Source organism: Paroedura picta, chromosome 10 (assembly GCF_049243985.1).
Source record: "Paroedura picta isolate Pp20150507F chromosome 10, Ppicta_v3.0, whole genome shotgun sequence".
In the NCBI taxonomy this organism is placed as follows: Eukaryota; Metazoa; Chordata; class Lepidosauria; order Squamata; family Gekkonidae; genus Paroedura; species Paroedura picta.
Genome location: NC_135378.1, coordinates 67,522,269 through 67,542,333, shown reverse-complemented (window position 1 = coordinate 67,542,333; position 20,065 = coordinate 67,522,269). Strand labels below are relative to the sequence as shown.

At 40.1% G+C, this 20,065-nt stretch overlaps 1 protein-coding gene across 3 annotated transcripts in view; it reads right to left on the bottom strand.

Annotated features, from left to right (window-relative positions):
* The window catches only part of COL25A1 (collagen type XXV alpha 1 chain), a 317,331-nt gene that overhangs the window by 87,066 nt on the left and 210,200 nt on the right, over positions 1–20,065 (bottom strand). For all 3 annotated transcript variants that reach the window (XM_077300637.1, XM_077300635.1, XM_077300636.1), the window contains 4 exons: positions 17,943–17,969; positions 17,757–17,783; positions 1,824–1,895; positions 368–475 (listed from right to left, as the gene is read on the bottom strand). In XM_077300637.1, coding sequence (XP_077156752.1) covers positions 368–475; positions 1,824–1,895; positions 17,757–17,783; positions 17,943–17,969 — 234 coding nt within the window. The remainder of the gene's footprint in view (positions 1–367; positions 476–1,823; positions 1,896–17,756; positions 17,784–17,942; positions 17,970–20,065) is intronic.

The window sequence follows — 20,065 nt, the reverse complement described above, 5'->3', positions numbered from 1 at the left end:
CATGATGGTCAGTCCTTAGTCTGACGAAGAGTGCTTGCACTCAAAAGCTCATGCCTTGAATAAATCTTTGTTGGTCTTAAAGGTGCTACTGGGCTCTGATTTTAATAGGCAGTAATCAGATTTTTTTCAAGCATGCATGGGGAAAGTAACAAGGAAGATTTAAATCAACAATTAAGGTTTTGTTAAAATATTTTCTGAAAATGGTTACATTGGTATCATCTGATACTCGTATTTGATGTGCAGGACCATATTTCATGTTCCAATAAAATTAACTTTGTTACTGATAAAATCAATATTCCCTTTCCTCCAACTGGAAGAAGTCTTCCTAAAGTTGTGATGCTCATGCTGAATGACAAGAGTGACTCACCGGTACACCAGGCATCCCTCGGGGGCCATCCTTCCCAGTATCTCCCGGAGGGCCCCTTGGTCCTGGAGGCCCAGGGGGCCCAGGAGGCCCAGCTTGTCCTTGGTCTCCCTGAAACCAGCCATTAAAATCCGTGTTAGAGAGAAACATTCAGACTGATCTTCTCATACGGCCTTTCATTGTACAAGGCTAGATAAAATTCAAGGATTGTTCACAATGGACCCAAATAACTTAAAATGCTTTTTAAAAACCCGTCTTAATCCAGTGATGTGCAACGTTATCTACCATGCTTAGGTGCTCATCAAGGGTTTTCTTTTGGGGGGGGGGAAGTTGGGGAAGTTTTACTGCCACGTTGTTCTGTTTTTATTGTAATTTTTGCTGTCAGTTTTAATGGGGTTTTACTGGACATTTGTAACCCACCACGAGCTGGTTCCGGGAGTGATGGTCAATAAAATTAATAATAATAATAATAATAATAATAATAATAATAATAATAATAATAATAATAATAATAATAATAATAATAATAATAATAATAATAATAATAATAATAATAATAATAATAATAGGTGGTTGGTGCTGTCATCTACATGGAGGCAGAAGGTCCCCAAACAGCACCCAGGGGCACTGTCAACTTTGACCATGACAGACATCTTTGTCAGGGCTGTGCTTGAGGTTCCTGACCTAGAAGGCTGACAGAACCTAGAACTATGGACATACTTTGTGGGTTTTGTTTGCTTGGTTGCACATGTAGTTTAAAATCCAACAGGCAGTGTATGAGACTTCTGTGCTGAACCAAGTTTGCATGATTTCATCTCGTGCAGCTTGAATTCTGCGTTAGATACATATACCATTTTTTTTTGCACAAACTTGTAAAATTCCACAGATGTATTTCTGACGTTAAAATGCTTACTTGATAGTCATGTTCATATTAAAGGCTGAGTGTGGTAGGTGGTTGTAAAACTTTCATGGCAGCTTACAAGACTGGTTCCTGAGAGTTAACAAGTGAGAAGTCGAAGGGGGTGCTGAAATATAACTGCCTTGCTGAAAAGTCTTACAGTACTTTTCATGCTGTAAATCAGACAGCAATAATATTTAATCTCTTTATAGCAGCCATTTTATAACGACAACTGAGTAACAACTTTAACAGCTTCAGCGTATCCATTTTGCAATAATTTAATCTAGCTGGGTAATGAAGCATTAAATCACATTGACTCCCCTTGAAAAACACCACATTTTTTCCTAACTTCCAGTAAAAAGCTAGTGTAAACCAGTTGATATAATTAATCATTCAGTGTTTAGCCAAGTTCCATTGCAGTTTCTCCTTGCTTTTTCCAAAAAAAAGAAACAAAATCCATTTTATTAACTACTATATGTGGATTCAGCAATATTTACAATTTAGTAATCAGCTTTGCAAGCAAGAGCATGGCAAAAGGTGCAGAGAGAGATTAAGCACTACCTTAATGAGGCGGCGTTTAATGAGCTGCTGATCAGCAGAGAGAAACCCATGATTGATTTTAGGAAACACCATCTGATCAGGCAGGTGAGGTCAAAGGTTGAGGTTCAGAGGTGAAAGAGTTGAAGAATAGACATCAGAAGGCCCCAAGAAAGAAATAGAGATACATATACATTAGACTTGCAATTGCCAATATAATATAAAACTGATGCTTGTGTCTGCAAAAAGAATCTATGCCTTATTTTAAAAGGCAGGATGTGAAAATTTTCATCATATTATCCCCTCAAGATATGAAAGTGACACATGTCAAACTGACTTCCAGATATCTCTCGGTGGCTGCGGTTTTAAAATTTCTTCATCACCCTGCAATAGATACGCTTTGACCTTTATTCTGTTTCATGAGCATAGATTCCGGAGACAAAGCATCAGTTCAGCTTTTAGTCAGACTTTCTAGATAGCATATTGTGTCATGAAATGTGGTGTCATTAAAATGGTATCCAAAATCTGGCACTCTGTAGATGACTTAAAGGACTTCGGTTTAATTGCCAAATGATTCAGAGTGGATAAACAAATGTTACAAGTTAAACTGCCGATGTGTGACGATCTGAACGCTCATGTTCTCATTATGGATTTGCAGTGTTGTGAGCTTTTCAGAAAGGAGAAACAGAACGTGCATTAAGAACACAGGGGACTGGAGGGTGGTGGAAGTTGTGGTACATCAAGAGATCTTCACCTCTCTCCACTAATCCCCTCTGATAGAACTGTAATGCAGCAGCGCTGGAGAATTAAGCAGGGGAGTCTTGTGATAGGTTGGGTGGATTGAGTAGTTTCTGACTTCCAATGGCAAGCCAGTTCTTCATGACACTCTTATGCTGAGACAGAAAGGCTGACTAGCTCAAACATGTCAGTCACAAACCTTGACGGTGAGGATCTGATTACTGTGGAGAGCAGCGACTGTGGGGAAGCCTGGCAGACCCTAGGGACACACATGGTACCGAAATAACACGACACAGAACGTCACACAGACCGACAGATTAATAACAGACAACACAGATTCCTTCTATCACCTTTTTTGTTGCTGAGGGCGTCATGTCAGAGATTTAGCTAACTGTTTAGTACAACTATGGCAAGATCCCAGAAAGTGTAAGGCCACCCAGAAACAGAAAATATTTCTCAGGCCAAAACTGCAAACATTTGTTAGCATTTAGAGCACTAATTGGCAAGGGGGTAAACCACTTTCCTTCTGGTATATTGTAAGAGTATATGGGAAGATCTGTCTACAGAGCTATGTAGATCATAGCCCTCGACTTCTAGAAGACGCACAACAGATCTTTCTGTCTCATTACTATTTTTAAAAATCTTTGAAGTATACAACACAAAGGACATAAAGCGACACTGTGTTGCACGGTAATAGACTGGACATTTGAATATTGCTAGAACAGGCGTATTAACAAAAAAGCTTCAGTTCAACATTCAGCACATACAGTTACATTGCCAGGTTTAGAGCAAAATTCATTCTTCACATTCCCCATTGGTGGGTTCTTACATTTTAATGCCTTTACATAGTCAGAAAAAGTCATCAGATGTGAGAGGAGAATTTTGTACCCAACTTTGTACTCTTTTCCAGTATTGCAGTGGAGGAATGAACGAGGTGGGCGAGGAACATGTGGGCAGACCAAATTGTTTAGTCTAATAGTTTTTAGAGTAGTGTGTCACCCACAAAGCCAGCAAAAATACTTCTACCGCCACCTGTCCTCCTGTCAATAGCAACATTTTTTGATACAAAATTATCATGAAAAAGCACTTCTCTCTTGATGTGCAATTCATTCAAATGTGCATTAACAATTCTCTTTTCATATAAGTTTGCCCTGATTTCTATAATTAATTGACTTTGGTTGGACAGAGCATTGCAAACTTCCAGGCGGGGTCTGCAGCTCTCCCAGGATTATATCTGATCTCTAGACTACAAGATCACTCCCCCTGGAAAAAACAGCTACTTTGGACTCTCTGGCATTGTCTCTCCAACTGAGGTCCTTCTGCTCCTCAAATCCCACCCTTCCCAGGCTCCACCCCAAAATCTCTGGGGATTTCCCAACATTCTTCTGTTTAATGAACTGGTATTTGTCAGATCAAAGGGACTGCTAGTCATTTGGTTATTTCTCCATAAGAATAACAACTGTATCACATCTGTAACTTTTGAATGGACTCGAGAGAGCCCTATAATATTTTAGAAGGATTAGTTCAATGTGAAGTTGATATGACACTATAATTCTACATTTAGGGTAAAGTTCATCTCTTACATTCCCCAATGGCAGTGCCTGAACGCATGTGCAAGTGTTTGTGTGCAATCCCAAACAGGTTAACTCAGAATCCACCTCAAGTCGATTTAATGGGGGTTACTCCCAAGAAAGCGGTGGCATTGTGTATATATCTCCCTCCCTTCTTCAAGTCCAGATGCACACAAACACATACACACACACACACGCACAAATGCTGTGTATTTTTTAAAAAAACTATACACATGGAATTAGCAACTTTTTACCGAAAATTATATGTTCTAGAATATAGATTCAATTTCATTTCTTATGGTGATGTGCCAAGGTTTTTACATCTGTGATTCATTAGTCCTTCTCTGTGCATTGTTTAGCAATTTAGCAAAACATAATTGGTCCATTCTGCCCTATATGTGCTTTTTACTTTCTCATCCATTGCAAGTGTCCCCCAAACCATTAGTGTATACAGTATACTTTACAAAAAATTACAAGTGGGAGCAGGCAATTTGCCTTCAAAAGGTTGAGGAATGCATAGAGTATAGATCTCCAGAAGAAGAAAAAACAGTTTTATCATTTTCCCACTGGGGTGTGCTCACATGTGATCAATTTGATCCAGACTGAAGCTACAATTCTTATTCAAAAGAAACAATTTAAAGGAGATTCTATATGTATAGGATTAACCAAATTTAATAGACTTAAAAATTATTCATAGGGTGGAAAGCATTTTCATTTTTTACTCAGAAAAAGTGAAGACTAAACATAGAATGCAGAGGTCTCTTCCACATGGGGACAGACTTGTATGGTTTCTCCATTGCTGCTACTGTTAAGTGTACAACACAATAGCAATTGAGACCCCACATGGCAGATTCCCCAGCAGTTTCTCTGCTTCAGTCCTCCATCAGTCACCAACCCTCCCAAAAACTTTAAGCAAAGCAGGTTTAGGAAAGATCAGAGAAAAATCAGGGAAACCCCAGTATGTGCACAAATATCATGATGATGTGGAGAAATACGGGGGAAAACACTACCACCTCGAAACAGCACTGAACAAAGGACAAATATCCCACAAAGAAAAAGTCATAAATTGTCATAGATGAGAAAGTATAACATACTTAAACCATAATTTGTTAATAACTACCACTGACAGTGATCACTAAACTGGTTAAGAGAATACAGTGGTATAGGGGAACATTCCAGTAATTGGGGAATGAGCTATGGGGAATATCCATTGCCTCATGTCTGGGCTGGTTACAACGGGCATCAAAGTGATAGATGAGATAGGTCTTAGTCTGGATAGGCAATGCATTGTTTTGTCCTCACATTCACAGTTGTACAACTATCAAGTCCACTAACTATACTAAGCCAATTCAGTTTCAGAGTACAGATGTGTTGGTCTGCAATATAACAGCTAGATTTGAGAGCAGTAGCTCTGATGAAGGGGAAGCTTAAACCCTGAAAATCTTGTTGGTATTTAAGATGGAACTGGACTCAAATCTAGCTAAGTCACTTTACTGTCCAGAAACTAGATAATTAAGCACAGTGTCTAATCCTCATGCCAACCTCTAAATATAACTTAGAAGACAGATAAAGTTTGGACAGTACAAAATCAAAGACTCCAAATATAAATGCCTTCATGCTTCCCTTTGCTAGAAGCCAAAGATTTCTTTCCTTATTGTTTTCTTTCCATTTCAATTCAGTTTCTTTGCTTGGGGAAACACCAATGGACTTGATCAAATCCTCTGTGTAAAGGGAAGATGTTTTACCTTATACAAAGGTATAAGGTATATATGGTTTCTATAGCTACCTCTCTTGCTCCAGCCTTTTAACCACCCTGTACATGAGTGTCTCCCAACCTTCAGGACTGACTTTTCTGCATGAGACTAAGAAAACAGCAACAGGATCGAAAGAGGCAGAAAAGCCTCATTTTGTAAGCTGGGTTTTGCTCACTGTTTAGATTTCCCTTCTTGGTTTATAAATGTCTGTGGAACAGCTTGGCATTCAAGGGGACAGCTCCAGATTCCTTCAAATGTCAAAGAGGATCATGAAGCACATCTCTTGGATTGGGTAATGAGCTCTAAAGTGTATTTGACTGACACCGCAGTCAAATGTAACAGGCTTTTCTACTTGCTTAACAAAACTACACTTTAAAAATTCTTAACCACACTTAACACAGCTACAGTTTAAAAATTTAGGTTGGAGTCACACTTTTTCTAAAGCAGCTTGCCTCATGAGCTCAAGTAACCCATGTGCAAGAATAAGGCAAGAGGCTATCTTTGTCTTTTTGCTCTCCTCGCTGTAGCTCCTGCTCCCGTGCTGCATGAATACCTTGTTCTGGAGTGTCCCCAAATTCTCAGCACCAGTTTGTGGAGGTGTAGGGGAAAGGGAAAGAGCATCTTGTGGCGCAGAGTGGTAAGGCAGCAGACATGCAGTCTGAAAGCTCTGCCCATGAGGCTGGGAGTTCAATCCCAGCAGCCAGCTCAAGGTTGACTCAGCCTTCCATCCTTCCAAGGTTGGTAAAATGAGTACCCAGCTTGCTGGGGGGTAAACGGTAATGACTGGGGAAGGCACTGGCAAACCACCCCATATTGAATCTGCCATGAAAATGCTGGAGGGCGTCACCCCAAGGGTCAGACATGACTCGGTGCTTGCACAGGGGATACCTTTCCCTTTACCTTTAGGGGAAAGGGAAAGGTGGTAAAATGGCTTCATTCCATTGTTTGGAAGTCTGTATCCAGTCCAAAGAGAAATCAATCCTTCATAATGTTGGAGCCAGCCAGTTTTTCCAATGGTGAAAAAGGGAGAAGGGGGTCTCTTTTAAGTACATGAAAAAGGCTATGGTGGGAATCATGGGACGTAGATGGCCAAAAACTATTTGGGCTGCAACAAGGAGAAGAATTGGTTGAGCAAAAAACCGACTGGATCCAATCCATCATTTTCCAGCTTATTTACAACACAATTAAATAGGCAATAAATTAAATAGGTAGTAGCATAATACATATACATAGACAAGACATATTATGCTATTGTGTACTATGTTCTGCAAAATATATACATAGTATATGTATTTTCGCTTCTCAGGGCAGAAGCAACAAAGTCTGCTTTTCCTCTTGACCCTGCTGCACAAGTTTACATATTCCTGCGAAGACATGGCAAATATTACCACTCTCTGCTTGCTTGTACTCTACACATTTACAGCCAGCTGCTACTATATCACATTGAATCACTCTGGCTGCAGGCCGGAGTGATCCTGACACATTATACAATGGCCTCACCTCCCTGTAGCCACCTCAAGCTTCCTAATTAATCTCTCAGACCAAGGGTTCATTATTCTACCTGCTCTGGAGAATAGTGTCCTGTATCACTCCCTGTACAGTGCCAAAGACTCTCAGCAGGAGCTTCTTTATACAATCCCTTTTATGGCGACTGCTTTCTCCATCATCGGCCAAACTAAAACAAACTGAATACACCACAGAGTATGATAAGGCCAAAGGGCCTTCTTCCTCCAAACATGTGCATTCAATAAAAAAAAGCCCTTTAATTTTAATACAGAGTGTATCACTGCTTGGAAGCTGTGCACAGAATAATCTAAAATGAGATGGCTGAGATTCTGAGAAAAAAGAAGTCTATTTCCTACAGGATGCTCCCTCCCATAAATGTCTTCCAGAAAGCTATTTACACTCACCCGGTTGGCAGTGAACAAATATTAAACAGCAATATTTTATGTGCAAACACCAATGAGACACTTTAAATATATATATTCTCTAAAGTATTTACAATCCCTTGCAATTTTACATTGTCCAGAAATTAATTAGTTTTGAAAATGAAACTCGTACAAATAAGTAATGGAGATGTTGAGTAATATCAAGCCCATCTGTACAGAACCCCACATTAAACTTGGTCTCTATTAACTGCTACACTTTGGGCATATTCTTCAATCAATTGTATACTTATAGTAAATTCCTAGTTCACATTTTTGGTGTTTTATTATTTTGTTTTATCATTTGGCTTTACATTGACATGATATTTGGTGGAAAGGAGGCATGCATTTAAATAATTGTAAGTAACTTCTTAGAAAAATGTAATGTAAAATGCTGGTCTGGTATGATGAATTAATGTACTGTAAGCCGCCCCAAGCCTGTGGGGAATGGCGGCCTATACATTTAATAGTAGTAGTAGTAGTAGTAGTAGTAGTAGTAGTAGTAGTCTTCCATTGTCTAATTAACTGTATTTTATAAACAAAGAGTTGCCCTCAAATGATGTGTTCAGCAACAGATAATCATCACATATTCTTGTTCGTTTTGAACTGTTTTAATTAGAATGGAGATGGAATGGAAGGCCAAATGTAATTAATAGTATACTTCCTCCTTAAGATCTTTTTCTCTTTTAGTCCTTTGAGGGGTGGGATCTCCTCTACAATACCCCCCATATTGGTGTTTTGAGAACGTTCTGTTTTTTTTTGGTAGGAGTGCTATAAAAAGATGGCATGCCAACTCCCTAAGCCAATGTGGTATAGTGGCTGGAGTGATGGTCTAGGATCTGGGCCAGGGGTAGTCAAACTGCGGCTCTCCAGATGTCCATGGACTACAAGTTCCATGAACCCCTGCCAATGAACAATTCATGGGAATTGTAGTCCATAGACATCTGGAGGGCTGCAGTTTGACTACCCCTGATCTGGGCAATCCAAAATCCAATCCCAAACTCTTTCCATGTAAGCTTACTAGGTGATCTTGGGCCACTTACATATTCTCAGTCTAACCTACCTCTCAGGATTGTTATGAGGATAAAAAGGAGCAGAGGAGAACAATGTAAGCCACTTTGGGTCCCCATTGAGGAGAAAGGTGGGTTATAAAAGAAGCACATTCAGGAGAACCCCATGTGCTTGTTACTCAACTAGTGGTGAGTGCTCCACAGTGAGCATCATTTTTTTTTTTACAATAACCCTTCTTCCTAGTTAACGGTGTCATCATTACAGATCTGAATATGTGATGAAGAAACTGAAAGCAAAGCTAGCCTGGGGTGAAGCCCCTACCTCTTCAGGGGCTATTATGCATATACTGGTTTCGCTGCAGTCAGTTCACCAACCCTTTTATTTCATCCTTTTAAAATATTTTCAAAACATTCCTGTTTATGCATGTGCTCTGATACTGTATTGGGTTTTATTACCATAGTTATTATACATTTGGAAAAGTTCCAACGATAACTCTGGGAGGGGGAAGTTCTTCCATTGTGCTGCAATTTCACCTGACAACCACACTGGCACATGCTGCCGGCAAGCCCCCATGGAAATTGTAGTTCATGGACATGAACCGCCATACCATCACCTCCCCTGTGAAGTTTTTTTTTTTAAAATAACTGGCAACTTCAAAACGGGAGCCTCCGCCCCTAGCCTGAAGCAGTTCTGTTTCCTCATTCTCCTGCAAGATGGAACGGGAATTTCAGATAGCTGCTGAGCCAATTCAAGGCAGCACAAGGAAGACCCCTCCACTTTGCCAGCCTGTTAAACTGTCAAACAAACCCCTCCCCCCACCATAGTCACTGATGAGAGGTAGACAGCTGTTGCAAGTAATTACTTGTGTGATATAGTTCTACAGAGAAGCTAATTTTGTAGTCTCAGGAGTATTCAAGGAAGTCTGTTGTAGGAGGAAATACCACACATACCAACAGAGATACTCCTTGGGCTCTTATGCAATATAACAATAAAGTTCACTGAGTTTTCAGGGAGACTGATTGCTGCCAATGAGGAGGCAGAAATTCAGCAGCAGGTGCCTCAAAATCCCCCATTGGTGGATAAGGAACTGCGAGCAGAAAAGGGGAGGAGACCAAAAACACATTAACATTTATGCATCAAAAAAGAGTATCCTCAGTACTGTCACACAAAAAAAGCTGTTGCAAAGCTAGTTTTAGATACCACGCTGAAAAAATGCAGTCAACGCTATGAGGAGGGGCTGCCATACATAATCAAAAATAACACAATGGGTTTTGCACAGCAAAAATTATCCCAAGTGGAGAAATAAAAACAACAAGGACTTTTGGGGCATACTTTTTGTGTGGTTTCCTGCTATGCATAATACATCCAGGTAGTACTGCCCTTATTCTAAGTTAGTTTTGTTTGTTCTCAGTGACTTTATCACACTGCAAGATCAGTCTCGCTCTGAGATATTACTGTAAGATTGTTACTAGGGTGAAGAAAGACAATTTGGCAGTAAAGCTACAGCTCATTGGGGCTGTAAACAAAAAATTGAAGCAAAAATTGAAGGGATTAGAAAACTTTGGGGAAACTGTTCAGCCCCTATCAAGAACCCTTTCCTCATGCCACAAATATATGTCTATCAAGTGATACAAATAACTTTTAACTTATGCAGATCCTATGAATGAATGACCTCCAAAATGCCCTATTATTAACCATCTGGTTCAGCTTTTGAACTCAGTATTTTTGATATTTCTTCTAATATCCACCCCTGCAATACTCACTGCTATTGAAGTTATAGTGCAGGTGGACCTTTCAGTGGACAATCTCCAAGATACAGTTGGTTTTATCCCACCCTTTTTTCTCTCCCTACTCACCTTAACTCTCACTAGAACTCTGCTAGGTATGTTAGGCTGGGAAAAAGTGACAGATCCATGGTCACCAGCTGAGTATCATGGTGAGGGGGGCGACTGATCTCTCTAGTGCTAGTTTGACTATTTCGCCACAGAACCATCTACCTCTGTTTTTACAAGGTATGACTGAGCAGCCATAGCCCATTTGGAGAGGACAATTCTTATGGAAGTTGTGACCAGGACTGATCAGAAGTGCACTGAACAGATTGTTTGAATGACCAGGTTGCAACCTCAGCTCCTCGTCCATTAAACTGGCATGTCAAAGGGTTGTGGTGAAGACAACTGAGTCCCACTAAAAATTATTCACACATTATCATTTCTGTTTTATTATTTAGCCACTTATTCACTAGAATCAACTGTTGGAGAAACAAGGGTTAATTGTTTTTAAAAATTAAACTAGAGAGTTCTGACGGTTTCACCGGAGCAAAAGAATCTGTTTAATCATTCAAGTTAACAAAGGTTAAAACAATAAAAGAAAGTTCTGAATGCCCTCACTTTCTGGAACTTAATCCCTCCTGCTGAAGACATTTGAAAGATGCTATCACTTGCGTGCAGTCCCAGCTGTTTAAAAAATTTACTTGGAACATACCATGTGGAGAAAATAATTTTATGAAAATAGTTAAGTATGCACCCTGTGTGGCTTCTTATTGCACCTAGATCCCTGAACTAATTTAAAGTCAGCTGCTGGATAATGATTGTGAGACCTGAGAAATGCTAAATCTCTCCTATATCAGCAGTGAATGATGGCAGCTCTTTATTATTATGTGCAGAAAAAAAAAGATAGCAAATTGATTAACAGACACCATTACAGCCATTTAGTGCACACTCAAGGTCTATTTTCATTAATTACTGCCCAACCTCTGGCTGGACAATAAATCTTGAGTGATCTTCATGTGGCAGAGCTCTTTGTGTGAAAGTCATTTTGAAATCTGAAAAGACTACTGATTTCTTTTTTCAAGCACAGACTGTAGTTGAACAGAAGCTTAGCATGGGGGTGGAAGTAGTACTCAACATGTCATTTTAAATTCTTCTTCCTCAGTCTATGAGTAGCAGAAACCTCTTCAGAGGTGGATGGCAAGAAGCATTTACAAAAGGAATCATAATTGCAATAGATCCAAATACATGAAAGTCTAGCTGCAGTCATAGCGGCTATTCTGTGATCACCCAAATGTCAGCTGTGTCAGAGGCAGTGACACAGGCCGGAGAGAATGAAATACATCCTGCCATGGACACAGAAAGATAAATCAGTGTAAAGCTCTTTTCAGATGTTCAGAAACTGTGACTAATGAAGCACATGGAAGGGGAGCAGGATAACACCCCCTTCCCATTCCTGACTACAGCATTGATGCAAAAGCCTGAAAAAAGCCTATGCAATCCCACACCCAACTGATGTCTCAAAGGCATCACATATTCATTGTAGCAAATAGTAGTATATACATAGGAATTGCACATTAAAATAATTGTTATGTACTCATATATTGCTGTTGTTTATGGAGCTTGTGATGGTTCTCCTGCCAGGAGTCCAGATGACCTAGATCTTGTACTAAAGAATAAAGATAGATAGCACCCTGGAAAGAAGAAGCAGGGTAGACTCCAGCTGTGGGTTGTATATCTAAGAAACTAATAAAACTTCACAGCACTTGTTGGTGTTTAAAACTTCAAGCTTTATTATTTCTGAGCACTTGGCCTTAGAGACTTTGCAGTTATTGCCTAATGCAACTAACATTCATCATAGTTTCTAGTGATTCTGAGAGAGGCCTGATGTCACTTTAAGGAAGTGATGTCATTCCATCACTGTTGGTGCTCCCAGAATCCGAATCCCCTGGTCTCCTTCTGGCTATGCCTGGCAGCTCTAATAAGATGTCATAGCGACTCTGACACGTAGGTACATTGCTCTCTGTAAAGTCGTCGTAGCTGGTCATAGGAGAATAGTACCTTTGCGACTCTGTCCAGGATGGCTAGAGGCTAGAGGCTGGTGCTAGTCATGTTGACTGTTCCATGTATTGTTCTTATGTTATTATGTAAACCACCCTGAGCCCCCGGGGAGGGCGGTATATAAATATAATAAAATAAATAAATAAATAAATAAATAAATGTGGTATATAAAAGACTGATGCAGTTCCATCTAGTCCTAGAAAACTGCTTATACACTCCTTATCATTCATGCCCAGAATGAGCTCCCCTTCATGCCTACTTGACGTCGTCTGGAATCCTCTCTATAGAGCCACCACAAACTCTATAACAAATATAGGAATGCACAAAAATACTTGACAGCCAACCTCATTTCCAGCTGACACAGGCAGACAGCCCTAACCTGAGAGTTTTGTGGCTAGACTACAATATGATGCTGAATCTTCAGTAGGTGCCAAGTGAATGTACCTAGTCTAAACTCCCTTGATTACATGTGAGACATGCTCCTGATTTTTGCTCGGAGATTAGTCCTATTCAAATTGATGCTTACAACAAAAGATCCCTTCCTTTTATACAGTTCCACTGTTTGACCCTGAAGGGTGTCATAGAAACATGGATTGCTGGACTACTGACCTCATTTTGAGTGACTGCTGCGTTTTTTTTTAGGAGGTGTTATAAATTGAGCTTGAAGAGTCCAGAAGCTGGCAAGAGGGAATGAGATGCCATAGTAACAAGATATGCTATGCTGACACTGTGCCAACTGATTTCAAGTATGCAAGGAGACAGGCAGTTGCTGAGATGCTATATCCATGTAGAGAAGCCTGTAGGATTTTGATGTATTAGGAACATGCAACCAAACGGCACGGGACTCTGCTCCCATACATAAGTGGGATCCTCAAATCTGCGTGCACACATACTATGATAACTAGGTGTGCTTTTCCTAACATCCATGCATAGAAACAGTTATCTGAATATCTTAGAATTCATTGGTGTTTGCTGACAGGGACAAGAAACCATGGTCTAGTTGTCCAGCTGAAACCAGTAACGTTGATAACTTTGATATATTGGTATACATGGTTTTGCCTAAAGCACCCCATGCCCGTATTTCCCCACCCTGTCCCAGACACAATGCAGTGTCACCTTCCCTCCACACCACCTGGCTCGTCCCCTCAGCATGTCCTCCTCTGCCCAGCTCATCTGCTGCATCAACAGGTAGCTGGATGTAAGATCTCAGCCACATTTAATTTATAAATGTTTTATTCCTTTGCTGGTTCTATTGAATCCTACTGGGTTTTCTGGTGAGTGTGTGTGTTTTGTAATACATTTGTTTTATCTCTCCACTTTATACCTTTTTATTCTTCCTTTTACAATTTGTGCTTTAACCAGTCATTTAAATTATATCAGTTAAGGCCTCTCCTACTGTCTTACCCACTGGCATCATAAAGGATCCAGATTAATAGCTGTAGATGAGCAGTATTAATGGTTTAGATCAGTGGTCCCCAACCTTTTTATCACCGGGGACCACTCAATGCTGGGGACCGCTCACCGGGGACCACTCAACGCCTTTTACTGAGGCCCGGGGGGGGGGTAGTTTACTCCTCTACTCTCAACCACTGCCCTAACGCTCTCTGATCGCTATGGTAATGTTTAAACATCCCTTCGAAATAAGATACAGACACGCCACAACAATGAACATAAGGAACATTTTATTTTCATGGAAACTTTAACTCATGACAATGAAAAATCAATGGGAACCCTGAGCTTGTTTCTCTGCAACGAGATAGTCCCATCTGGGAGTGATGGGAGACAATGACACTCAAAGTGTGTTGTAAAGGGCTGGGGGGGATGAAGTAAAGGGCTGGGGGGGGGAGAAGGCATTCTTCGAGGGCCACCTCCAATTAGGCGAAAGAACCACATGTGGTCGGCAGCCCACAGGTTGGGGATCACTAGTTTAGATATCATCTTTGATAAGGTTATGTTTCCCTATGTTTTTGCTGCTGTCATGTTATAATATTAGAGTTATAAGAGTTTGCTACATCCCCGCGTGGCAAGAACTTCACAAGCATTGTTAAATAGAGCACTATCCTTTGGGTGAGATAGGCTGGGGGACTCAAGCTGTATATGTAGTATTTGTTTTGTTGATATAAAATATATAATCAGGGCAAATTGAGAGCAAGTAAGTAGCAGGAACCCTTAAACCCAGCATCAGGTTCTCAGAGACAGCTCTGACACTTTACTCTTAGGTAACTCACAACAACTAGATTCCAATGCATTATGTACACACACACACAAATCATAATAAGGACCTAACTAGTCCTAGTAAAGTTCCCTGGCCAATCATTTCCAAAGGTCAAGCCAGCCAAACATTCAATGGTATTTTGCCTTACAAATAAAGAGACTAAAAGTGCTAAAGGCAATACACTAGCCGTAAAAAGACCAAAACTATAACCTGAAATATAATTCACCTGAAATATTTATACTCTATAGTTTTGCACTAGAATTTCTCTATCTCTGAAGGTATACAGCCGTAAACTGGAACAATCTAGATTCTCTGAGCTTGTGAATATATGTGTTCTTCTATGAAGCAAAGTACCAAAGATATGAAATGTTGTCAAACTTCATTCTATAATAAGGTGACCAGATTTTAACATTGGTAAAGCGGGACACCACTTGTGGCGCAGAGTGGTAAGGCAGCAGAAATGCTATCTGAAGCTGTCTGCCCATGAGGCTGGGAGTTCAATCCCAGCAGCCGGCTCAAGGTTGACTCAGCCTTCCATCCTTCCGAGGTTGGTAAAATGAGTACCCAGCTTGCTGGGGGGGGGGGGCGGTAAACGGTAATGACTGGGGAAGGCACTGGCAAACTACCCCATATTGAGTCTGCCATGAAAACACCAGAGGGCATCACCCCAAGGGTCAGACATGACCTGGTGCTTGCACAGGGGATACCTTTACCTTTACCTAAAGCGGGACACCATTGACCGGGGGGGGGGGGGTCCTTGATTAATAATTTGGTCTATATGGAGCAACAAAAAGTTTCATAGAATGCATAGAGAGCAAAAATAGTATTGTAATATATATATTTTTTAATTTCAACATAAGTACAATTTGGTACCCCCAGATGTCCCTCCAAAAGTGGGACAACCTGGTCACCTTATTCTATAACATGCTGGTTATTCTATAACATGCTATAACATCCAAAGGGCTTCAAAGTGTAACAGAAATAACTATATCCTGGAAGACTTTACAAGAAAATAAACAAAAAAAACCCAGCTAGTTTTGACTGGAAAAAATATCCATCTGCTGATATCTGGATAAAGCTATGTGTGTGCGTAAGATATTCATGACCAAACTATAAAAGCAACTAACAATCACATTTTAAATCATATAATGAAAAATATAAAACCTTGAAAAGTGAGATTTTCAGAAGGAGATTTAGTATGAAAATCCTGTTCTTTGAGGTGAGATGCCAAACACATTTTCATCTGCTTTTATACAAATACAGATTCATAAGGCAGAATACTGCAGAAAAATGATCAAAACAGCATGGAGCCCCCAGTTTTGCAACTCAACCTGTAATCAAAGTTATTCAGACACTAAGAAAGGGCTTTAGTTTTGTTTTCGTACATCATGAGAATGAGATCTGCTTATCTAACTTCAATTACGGACAAAGATCAGAGGCAAGCATATTACATAGTGATATTCAGAGGGGGAAAATGTCTGAATAATACTTTGGGATTGTGTAAAACAATTCACCTTTCAAACATAATCACTACCTCCAATCTCTTTCTTTCCTTTTTATGTTTCCTAACTTTGTTCAAGCTTACCACCAATTTGCTTCTGCCCCTGGTAGCACTATGCTTTTGTGAAAGCACAAAACAGTCATACCGTTGCCTTGAAAAGTCTTGGGAGCCTTATTGCTGTCTAAAAGAGTTCCAGGCAGTTGCCTCTCCTTTCCCTGTTTTCTAGCTCCAAGCACAGCAAGAAATCTGGCTCCTAACTCCTGCACCTGGCAGGGGGTGAAGAGGGAGGGTATAAACAATTGTGGCATCCATCTTTACTATCCCATAGTTACCAGAGTGATGAAGAGGTCTTTTGGCAACCTCCATGACATGGAATTAAGTCAAAGCCTCGAACTTCCAATCACCTCACATTAAAAGCACTAGCCCTGAGCAGGTTTTAATCATCAGCCTTTCTTTTCTTGTATAACTCCACTGTACAATTAAAACACGTTGGCTGATATGATGGGAATCCCATAGGAAAAAGGAGCAATATGAGAATTCCTCAGAAAACTGTCTCTTATACCAAGCTCTGGGAAGGGTCATACCTCAAAGCCAAAAGAGCTCGGAAAAACAACAAGGTTAGGATAATTCCAGTGGAGAGAGGGGTAGACCGGGAGGCTCCCCTCACACAGCAGATTTGACAATTGGTTCTGCAGATTGGTCTGCTTGTTTCCCCACACCAACTGGCTCTTGTTCTATTTTTACTATGACACACAGATGTAAAGAGAAACAGCTGGCACTCTCACATGTGACACTATTTTCTCCTTCCCTTTTGTATTTCTGCTATTCCTTTTTTTGAGGAGGGGGGATTACAAACCAAACACAATTGAACTAATACTGTTTGCTTGTTCCATTTCTAAGTTCAAGCCGCATTCTGGTTACTTGGAATGAAATGAAAAAGTAACCTATTTGAAAAAGGCCTATTTGAAAAAGGCATATATTAAGGAGATACACACCAACTATTTATAGAACTGCATTTTGTTTTTAAACGACCCACCTGTTGTTTTGCGGCGAGAAAGATTACACAGATTGGACAAAAACAGGTGGAAAAGCTGGAAGGTTTGTTTAGTGTAACTGGGGTTTTTTTATATGCAGCAAATCACAGTCACTGAGAAGCATACTGCCACCTCATCACAGAAATTCGGAATTTTAGTAATATGCGTACTATGGACTGTTTCTACTCAAATAATCCATGTAGGCTCTGAAATCATTGTTTGGTTATTGCCTTCCTGCAGACACTCTCTATAACATGCAGGGGGAGGGAAGCAGCTGATAAGCAGAATTAGCTTTGACATTCGGTTCAATTTAGTTTTGCGCTAAGGACTAATTGCCTAGTCAGGGAAGGGGAAGTGTAACATTTTGGTTAATATGCTTACCCGAGGGCCCTGATCACCTTGATCTCCCTGCAAAAGTGGAAAGATGAGATGATAGTTTTAACACAGCATCTGTGTGCTAACCCAGCTCTCTTAAATAATCTCACATCACACTGCTTCAATAGGCGTCAGTTAATATCAGGAGGGCTTCCATTTTATCTTGTTAGTGGCAACATCATTCTGACTCACCTTCTCCCCTTTTGGACCAGGTGGGCCCTGAAAAAGAAAGAAAACATCCCATTAGCAAATTATCAATAGACTTAAGCAACCTCAGATAGCTTTATTCTCATAAACAATTTATGAAATGGCCAGCCTGTGTTTAGACCAGGGGTGGTCAAACTGTGGCCCTCCAGATGTCCATGGACTACAATTCCCATAAGCCCCTGCCACAGGTTGCCCACCCCTGGTTTAGACAGTATCAGTTCAGACTACTGAAAACGGAGAGTGATATGACTGTATGCTCTTTTAAATACACGTGGACAGCAAGGTTAACTCACATACAAATATTTGCTACTCGTGAAGATTTGCTACTCAACATGTCAGAATAGGGGTCACAAAATAACTGGGCAGGAATATGACCAGGAATATCCAAAGGAGATGGTCTGATGGCAGGAACTTCCAAGCATTCACCTTCCTAAATATAAACCCACTTTCTTAAGTTTGTTGTAAATATGACAGAAGAAGATGAGGAAAAAACAAGATGACCAACCCCAGAACCATTTTAAACCCAACAATCTAGATAGCTAAACAAAAAATTAGTAGGCTTTGGCACTTTCAAGACCCATTCACTATACCACACTAATGTCGAATAATTTAAGTTAATGCACCAAAAGATCAGAAGCATTCCCTAATTGTTCTTAAAGTGTTCTACAAAAAAAACTGAACAATGGTGTGACCAGGAATAGAACTGTACTGTTGCTCCATAATTTGACTGACTTAATTATACCTATTCATCTTCAGTGAATTCTCTATTCAGCGGCGTGTGTATAATCAGGTCATAAAGTATTTCAGCAAATATTGCTGGTTTTATGAATTTGTCATGAATGCTGGCACCTCTACTTATTCCTACAGCACAGTGAAAGTAAATGTATTTCATTCTGCAAATTTTTCTTTGTGTATTCAGAATTTCTTTGAGGTAGCCTGCTAGAACAATGTTGTGAAAAAAGTTAAGTTCCTCCATCTGGTAATTTAGGAAACTATTACCTTCCAGAGCTATTACCCTTTGAACAAAATGGCAGAACTGTGGTTTGGTAATAATGGGTCTCAAATCTATTTATTGCAAGTTATCAGTGTTTATATCATTGTATATTTCCAGTTTTAGATGCCAAAGCCTAGGCTTTGTTGAAAATATAAGATACATTTCAAAATAAATGCTGTTGGCATCCTAATCATATGAAAATGCAACGCAGGCGTAAATGTGGAAAAAGCAAGTCCATAGAGATTTCGGTCCATGGCAAACTGGTCCTATGAAACAGAGTACCACACTGTCAGTCAGGGACTGGATTGTAATATGAATGACGAATAAATAATTAGAAACCTAGATAGCAACTGCTATCCCTGATAGCAACTGCTAACAGAATAACTAGCATAAATAAAACACATGTATGGTAGAAAAAAGTCCACATTTTTCTCATTAGATGGCTGCAGCATGATATCTCAAACTGACAAGGATTTGGTACTGTAAACTGAATGTATTCTGAACTTTTGCTCTATGATATTCATATCCTCCTTCTGGACATGGGACTGCCCTTGAAGAATCCAAACAGAAATTATAGGCTACAAACTGCTTTGGAATGCTATGGTGAGACTTCTGGCTGGAATAACTCATATGGACCATATGACTCTTGTTCAATTTACCATGGCTCCCAATTTGCCTCTAGGCTGGTACTGATATTTAAAGGCCTAGAAAGCTTGAACCAGCACACCTATCTACTCACATATGAATCTATCTGACCATTATTGTCATGTTTGGGAACCTGCTTTGCGCGGCCTCATCATCAGATGGGCGAGCCTCTTGGTCATGGCCACTACGGTGGAATTCCATCCCCAAAGAAATTAATCTATCACTGGCTTCCATCAACAGGTAAACACTTTTAAAAAATTTAATTTGGCGATCCCTTACTGACCTTCCTTGCTACTTCTGTTCTGGCTACTGAGGTCAGGAGATCCCCTGCCCCCAGCAGGAAAATAGCAACTCTAGTTTACAGACACATCAATTTCCTTTAAACCATTTGACCCCTTCAAGGCCCTCATTGAGTAGAAAGGCGGGATGATTTTTAATATAATTGTAAAGTATGATTTGTTTCTATTAG